Source organism: Propithecus coquereli, unplaced genomic scaffold, assembly GCF_000956105.1.
Source record: "Propithecus coquereli isolate 6110/MARCELLA unplaced genomic scaffold, Pcoq_1.0 Scaffold63, whole genome shotgun sequence".
Classification (NCBI taxonomy): Eukaryota; Metazoa; Chordata; class Mammalia; order Primates; family Indriidae; genus Propithecus; species Propithecus coquereli.
In genome coordinates, this window is record NW_012152285.1 from 9347794 (window position 1) to 9356453 (window position 8660).

General features: G+C 42.6%; 1 protein-coding gene across 1 annotated transcript in view; it reads left to right on the top strand.

Moving 5' to 3' along the window:
* Positions 1 to 5398: 5398 nt before the first annotated feature.
* The window catches only part of TBC1D12 (TBC1 domain family, member 12), a 154335-nt gene continuing 151073 nt past the window's right edge, over positions 5399 to 8660 (top strand). The window contains exon 1 of the mRNA XM_012659668.1: positions 5399 to 6402. Within this exon, the coding sequence (XP_012515122.1) occupies positions 5450 to 6402 (953 nt within the window). The 5' untranslated portion in view covers positions 5399 to 5449. The remainder of the gene's footprint in view (positions 6403 to 8660) is intronic.

Genomic DNA, 8660 nt, shown 5'->3' on the forward strand with positions numbered 1-8660 from the left:
AATTTCTTTCTATTTTTAGTAGAGACGGGGTCTCGCTCTTGCTCAGGCTGGTTTCGAACTCCTGAGCTCAAACAATCCGCCCGCCTCAGCCTCCCAGAGAGTAGCAGAGAGGTTTGACTGCATAATAAATGTAATGCCCTTGAATCATCACCAAACCATCCCCCACCATGGAAACATTGTCTTCCATCAAACTGGTCCCTGGTGACAAAAAGGTTGGGGACCGCTGGTCTTAAGGATTATAAATGTGCTTAATTTGTAGAGTTCAGAATTTCCTGGGGATGAGACACATATTTTGATACTAGTTTTATTTATTCATTTATTCACATGTTCCTTTAATAAATGTTTATTGAACAGCTATCATATGCCTGGTACTGTGTTAGATATTATCGCCAAGAAGGTGAACAAAACAGACATACTTCCTCTCCTCATAGGGCTTACAGTGTAATGTGTTTGTGTATGTATAAATGCCAGCCCAAATTACTATAAAATTATAGCTGTGGCATTAACTACAAAGAAAAAGAGTGCTATGAAACCATATAACAGGAACCTAAGCAATTGGAGGCTCCTCTGAGGAAGTGACCTTAAAACTGAGTGCTGGCCAGGCACAGAGGCTCATCATGCCTGCAGTCCCAGCACTTTGGGAGGCTGAAGTGGGACGATAGCTTGAGCCCAGGAGTTTGAGGCTTTAGTGGGCTATGGTTGTGCCACTGCACTCTAGCCTGAGGAGCAGAGTGAGACCTACGTCTCTAAAAATATAAAAAGAAAAATAAAGAACAAGAACAAAAACAAAAAAGCTGAGTCCTGAAGAAAGAGTAGGAATTAGCCAGGTCAAAGGGTGGGAAAGAGTATTCCATTCAGGGCGACCAACATGCATGAAGACCCTTACAGAGAAGGGGCTTAGCAAATTTCAGAAACAGAAAAGAACAATGTATCTGAAATATTATGTGAGAAGAGAAGTGTGAGATGAGGCTGGGGTGGTAGATAAAATTCAAAGGCCCAGATCACCATGGAAAACATCCTAGACATAGGAGAGCTTGCAGGAGGAGGATTGTAATAGAACAAAAGTAGAAGTTTGGAGAGTTTGGGAGAAAAGTGGGAAGGAGGCTGGATAGACCATGAAGTCCTATGGTCATGAAAGAAGGTTTTGTCTTTGGCCTTAAGAGAATAGGAAGCCACTATATTTGGATTAAGGAAGAAGAACCCTCCCAAAGAGTACTTAGAAGAAACAGCCAAAAATGTAGCAGGAAAAAAATGGAGACAATAAAGTAATGGAAACTAAAGAAAAAGAATGTTTCTTTTAAAAGGTTGAAAGGTGAATATGATGATTACTGAAAAAAAGCAGGGCTCTTCCTCCAGAGATATTTACTTAATTGGTCTGGGCTAGGGCCCAGGCATCAGTATTTTTTAAAACTTCCCAAGTGTTTCTAATATGCAGCCAAGTTTGAGAAACATTGCTCTTAAGGGTATGTGGGTGGTGATGGTGGTGATTTAACACTATAGAAGGTAAACCATGTTTGAATGCTATTTTGGAATCCAGAGTATAACAAGAAAAAGGTTGAGGATTATGGAAAGATATGAAGAGCTTTGAGGCCTTTTGTTTTAGGTTTTTTGTTTAAGGCCTTCATACTCTCCTTGAGTACAACTGTAGCAAAATAATATGAGATCATGGTACTACATTTCATACATCAATGAGGAATGGGTCATACATATAGAATATGTCCAATTATATATATTTTGAGAATTTCTATGAAAGTCAAATTTTCTTAAAAAATTTAAGAATCCAAGTATACCAATATTTCCCATATTTTAACTAAATTAATATTTTACAGAGATTCAGAATATCATCTCTCATCCTAATAGTTTCATCTGACTTAACAGGAATATACCAGGATATATTATTTATGCCTACAGTTGTAGTAATATAATATGGTATCAAAAGTTTTTAATGTCAAACTTTTAAGGGACCACAAAAAGGATATGCCATATCTTGAAAGGATACTTTTTTCCCTTGTAAAATAGGATATGATATACACCAGAAAAGACAGAAAGGTTGAAAGGTGGGAAATATAGCAAGAACCTCTAATACAAGTTGTTATGTATTACATTTTATTACAAAGTTAGAAAATACAAACATGTTTCCATTTTGAAGTCTGCACTGAGAAAATAGTAGGATTATATGGGCTACTGTGGTTCATAAAATTTTTGCTGCTGTTGACCATGGGAAAGGAAGATGAACAAAATAAATGATTTAGAAAAATTGGAGTTTAAAAGTGGTATGAGTTTATAGAAGGAGAAGTGTAGTGGTAGCTAGAAAGGGATAAGTTAACAAGTTAGGAAAAGTTTGACAGCAGGAAGAAAATTGTAGGGTATATTCTCTAGGCAGAGAGGATAAAGGTTGAAAAGACAAAAGATTGAGATTAGACTCCCTCAGCTACCCTCATCTTTTTTTGTTGTTTGTTTTTTGAGACAGGGTCTTACTCTATTGCCTGGGCTAGAGTGCAGTGGCATCATCATAGCTCACTGCAGCCTCTAACTCCTGGGCTCATGTGATCCTCCTGCCTCAGCCTCTTGAGTAGCTGGGATTACAAGCGCACATGACCATGCCTGGCTAATTTTTGTATTTTTTGTAGAGGTGAAGTCTGGCTGTGTTTCCCAGGCTAGTGTTGAACTCCTGGCCTCAAGTGATCCTCCCACCTCGGCTTCCCAGAGTGCTAGGTTCATCTTTACCATCACATTAACTGTCCTTATGTCCAGATATCTCCTATATTAAGAAAAAAATTTTTAAATAGAGGTGAAAATTGTATAACATAAAATTAACCATTTTAAAGTATACAACTCAATGGCATTTAGTACATTCACAATGTTGTGCAACCACCACTTCCATCTAGTTCGAAAACATTCTCATATTCACTCCATATTCATTCCATTTCATCCCTCCCCAGAAAACTCTATATCCATTAGGCAGACACTCTCTACATTCCCCTTCCCCTAGCCATTGGTAATCACCTTTCTGTCTCTATGGATTTACCTATTCTGAATATTTCATAGAAATGGAATTTAGAATGTGTTACTTATTGTGTATTGTGTCTGGCTTCTTTGATTTAGCTTCTTTGATTTTTTTTTTTTTTTAGAGATGGGATCTTGCCGCATTGCCCAGGCTGGAATTCAGTGGCTGTTCACAGGCCCGATCATTGCACACTACAGACTTCAACTCCAGGGCTCAAGTGGTTCTCCTGCATCAGCCTCCTGAGTAGCTGAGACTATAGGTGCACACCACCTTGCGTGACTTTAGCATAATACTTTGGCGATTCATCCACACTGTAGTATGTATCAGTATTCCATTCCTTTTTGATGGCTGAGTAATATTCCATTATATGGATATAACACATTTTGTTTATCCATTCTTTTGTTAATGGACATTTGGGTGGTTTCCACCTTTTGGTTATTATGAATAGTACTGCTATGAACATTAATGTAAACCATTTTTGTTCAAACATGTTTTCAATTCTTTTGGGCATATACCTATGAGTAGAATTGCTGGCTCATATGGTAATTCTATACTTATTGAGGAATAACTAAACTATTTTTCGCAGTAGCTGCACCATTTTATATTTCTACTAGCAATGTACGAGGGTTCTACTTTTTCCACAGCCTCTCCAACACTTGTTATTTTCCATTTTTTTGATTATAGACATCTTAATGTGTGTGAGTGCTATCTCATTGTAGTTTTGATTTGTATTTCCCTAATGACTAATGATATTTCATTTCATATGCTTATTAGTATCCATTAACATATTCTTTGGAGAAATATATATTCAAGTCCTTTGCCCATTTTTTAGTTGGGTTGTCTTTTGGTTGTTGAGTTATACAAGTTCTTTATATATTCTGGATATTACACTCTTATCAGATATGTAATTTACAAATATTTTCTCTCTTCCTATATTAACTTTTTCACCTGTATCCTGGAAGTCATTTCTTTTTTTTGAAAGATCATAAAAATAAATGCATTGCTAATTATGCCCTTGCCACTTAGTCCTTCCCTAGGGCCTTCAATAATGCTCATTATAAAAGACATTCAAAAAAAAAAAAAGATATTCGATGTTACTTAAACTGAGTGGTAGGCACATGGATTTCCATTTTATTGACATATTTTATTATTTCTCTTATATATAGGTTATATTCACTTTTGGTGTCTATATATTTTTATATAAAAAATTTTAAAGCCTTGACAATAATGATTCCTCTGATTATTACTCCATTTTCTTACTTCTGCCCTCACTTTCATTAACATACTTCTACAATGAGTGGTCTTTTAGCTGCTTTTTTTATCTACAACTGGTGCCTCTTTAATCTCTTGAAATACAGCTTCTTTGTCCCGAAATAATGACACCTTTGAGTCTGTGCCCCACCTCTCTTTCTTCTTTCTTCCTAGGTGATGTCCCTCATGATTCACCCATCTAGTTGCATTATGCAGACGACCTCTCAATCTGTGTCTCCAAACCTAACCCCTAACTCAAGTTTTAGAACTTTATGGTGGATAGGTCCAGTCTCTTAGTTTACCAGATGTATTTCCCCTATTAATCACGTTTTTTCCAATCCAATTTCCTATTTCTTCAACGGACATCGGATTCAGCCTCATAGCTTTGTAGTAATTGTTGGTTCCTCTCTATCACACCTCCTGATCAGTTATAACGTCTTGTGATTTCTATTTTAAATACACTTCATTTGCACTCAATGGTTAGCATTCCATTTTAATCTGTTATCACAGCGTGCTGGAAGTATTTCAATAGCCCCTCTCTGCCTGACTTCAGATCCTCTCCTTCCTTAGGAGATAACGGAAATCTTTAAACAGAGCAATGTGATGAAACGTGGTGCTAAGTAAGAAAGATAACTTTGGTAGTATTCTGGAAGATGAAGTGGAGAAGGGAGGGTGTAGACCCTCGTTATTGAAGCCATGAGAACCGGAACTGTGGCGATGGAGAAAGATGTAAAATCGTAAACTGGACTGGTGACCAAATGCAACTGGAAGGACTTAACCACACTAACATCCTGTATTGTATCTTACTCCCACAAATGAAGTACGTCAGGTGAATTTTTGCTAAGCGAGCAATATCCGCACTGCTGTAAGAATTGCCACGCTCGGAGTGGGCCAGCCAACCTCCACCATCCAGCTGGCGGATCCCAGATTGGCGGCGTGCGTCTCTCTAGCTTCCGTCTCTATGGTTCGAGGAATCTCCAGGTCGGGGCTCAACCGGTCCGACTTTTGCGCGTGCGTGAGCCCAGGCGCGTGCCCGCCCGCCCTCAACTGTCCGGCCCCGGGTGGGAGGGGTGGATCTGGGAACGTTGCGGCGGCTGTCGCCGCGGCCCCAACACCCAGGGCTGTTCCCCGGCCGAGCCTGCGCCGGGGAGTCCTTCGCTGTTTCCTCGGGCGGCGGCCACCCGCCCCCAGATGGTGGGTCCGGAGGATGCCGGAGGCTGCCCGGGGAGAAACGCCAAGTTGTTGCCGGTGCCGGCCCTGGAGCCTGTGGGCCAGGACGGGAAGATGATCCGGGCCACGGGCGGCTTTGGCGGAGGCGTCGGCGCTGTGGAACCGCCAGAGGAGGCTGAGGAGGAGGAGGAGACGCCGCCTCGGCAGCTCCTCCAGCGTTACCTCGCGGCGGCCGGGGGTCAGCTGGAACCCGGGCTCTGTTACTGTTCGCTCCCCGCCGGCCAGGCCCGCGCTCCGCCGCCCTCGGCAGCCCTGCGCTCGGACGCCTGCCCGCTGGGCTCGGGCTCCAAGCACCGCGACGCAGAGGCAGCGGATGCCCGCGCGCCGCGGCACGGAGGCATGACCAACGGGGACTCGGGCTTTCTGCCCGGCCGAGACTGTCGCGACCTGGAAGAGGCTCACGGGCTGGCCCGCGCCGGCGGCCGGGAGTCGCTCCGCCGCCGCCCCTGCGGCCGCCTCCGCCTGGAGGGGCCTGGCGACGAGGACGCGGACGGCACGGGAAGCTCGTCCGACTGGGCCGCGCCACTCGAAGACCCGCTGCGGAGCTGCTGCTTGGTGGTCGCGGACGCCGAGGACCCCGAGGGCGCGGGCAGCGGCTCGGGGGGCAGTTTGGCCAGCGGCGGCAGTATTAGCGAAGGCTTAGAGCAGCCGGGAGCCGGCGCGGGGGGTGCCGAGGAGGGCGCGGCCCCCGTCACCTTGGCGGAGAGGACTAGTGGGGGCGCGGAGGCGCGCCTCGGCTTTCCCGACGTTCATTTGAACTCCCGGAATACGTTCGAGGTGAGCCGCCGCCAGAGCGCCCGCGACCACCTGCCCTCGTCGGGGCAGCCAGTGCCCTCGCCCGCTGCGGAACAGGGTCCCACGGGGACCTCGGCCCGGGCTCGACGGAGCGGCGGCTTCGCTGACTTCTTCGCCAGGTACAGCTCAGGGTGCGCCTAGGCTTGGGGCGGGGTCGGGGCCAGGAGCTCGCGGAAAGCGGCTTGGGTGGCGGCTTCGGTGCCGACCCCGCACGCGTCAGGATTTTGCTTTGATTTGTCATTGGGGAAGAGGAACTAGGTTTGCTTTGGGTTTCTGTAGTTGAGAGCTCTGTGGAGGCGAATCTTTCTGTTGCTCTGTCGGCGGGAGACTGTACCTGCCATTCACACCTGGTTTCTGAGCATTCACGTCCGGCCAGCCTGTTAGTGCCTTATCTGCAGTTGCCTCTTCCGGAAAAGCAGACAACCTTCTCCGTCCCAGATTGGTTTTTTTGTTGTTTTTTTTTTTTTTTAAGTTGTACTACAAGGATTTGGATTGGGGAGAGGGTGGTATGTGTGTACGGGTGTGATTGTGAAAAAGGAAAGAAAGTCATTTTGCAGAGCTGTTTATTTGCGTGGAATCTAAGCCCATTCTGGAAGTTTGCGAATTCTTGAAATTTGAAGTTGTGTTTCAGTTGTTTCCGTGGCCTTTATTAAAATGCAGACAGTTCGGTATTTAGAACTGGATCCCAGCCTTTTAAGTCAAATTACTATAACACTTTATCTAGGTACCCCTCCCCTTTTTCTACTTCTCCCAGAGAGGCCCTGACTTCTTTTTAAAACAACTTAAACAATTTTTTTTATTTTTTATGATTTGACATGATATTCTTGAAATTAAATTATGGTGCTGGACATTGCAGATTTCAGGATAGGGCTTTGTCGAAATAAGGATAAATAAGCAGGGAAACAGAAAATACTTAATGCACATTACTGAAAAGCAATTTCTCTTGACTTAGGTTTGACACACTTTTAAAAAATCTCTAGGCAAATAGGAAAGTATTCCCAACTTGTAAAACTTTCCATTTTAGAGTTCTCTGTTCTGTGTTTTTGTTTCCTTTTCAGGGATCTTGATTATAACCGGAACAAATTCTGCATCTCAAGTTTTAGAAGGTTATACAATTTCTGTACATATTTGTAGGCACAAAGGCACAATTTTCTGATTGTAATTTCTTATTCCTTTTCTACATTATTATCCCCTTTTTTGCGTGTACAAATTTACAAATAAATTATAAAGTTTCTTAAATCAAGAGTGGGAAATTCTAATTTTGTGTTATGCATAGGACAAATATATAGTAAGATCTGTATTTGTATGTATAGTTGCAAAAATATATTCAAAGCTTGTAAGTGGCAATATTCTAAAAGATGTCAGGGTAAATTAGGTTTATGTTTATGACACTCTGCGGCCCTTGAGTGTTTATTAGTCATGGTATCTATCTTGCTCAGGTTTTGAGGTCAGGTGTCAGACCTGGCAGGGGCTTTGGAGATTGCTAATTCAACCAATATACCCTGAATGCTTGCTGTATGCCACACATTGGAAATAGAGATAATTTGGACAATGGTCTCTGACCTGGAGGTGGAGTGCAGTCTAGTGGGGATTAAGTTTGAAGACACATACATATATATGCATTGTAATTTATGAATAATAGCAATGTAGGCCTATGTATAAGAGGCTTTCATATTATTTATTAGCAGTAGGCAGGAATTTTGATCTAATTTTTAAATTTTCTTTGACTTGTATACTGATAGGACTTTTCTTAATATAGCAAGATGACATTCATATGGCCACATTATTCATATGTATCAGAGCACTGGATTTGAAGTCAGAAAACTTAGGTGCCCTGAAGTTAATTTCCCTAAGCCTCATTTTTCTTAATTGAGATCTGAATGTCAAAACTATAAGAGTCATTGCTTCCTTTATATTTAATATGACATTGTTGGGAAAAGGCAGAGTCAGAGGCACAATTTTTGTCTTAGTATTTAGCTAAAATCTTAACTGGATCCTGAACACCTTGAAATCAAGGACATTCATCTCTCAATCTACAATACCTAGAACTGGTATGAAGAACCACATTCAGCTTGAGTTGATTTGGAAACTTTCATAAATACCCCTTTTTTTTACTGTTGTCTAGATAGTGTAATTTTTTTTTTTGAGACAGGGTGTCACTGTATTGCTCAGGCAGGTTTCCAACTCCTGAGCTCAAGTGATCCTCTCATCTCAGCCTCCTGAGTAGCTGGGACTACAGGTGTGCAACACCATGCCAGATAGGTAGTATAATTTTGAACATATTCTCCATCCTTTTTTATTTTTTTTTTATTTTCTATTTTTTTGAGACAGAGTCTTGCTGTGTTAACTGGGTTAGAGTGCTGTGGCATCAGCCTAG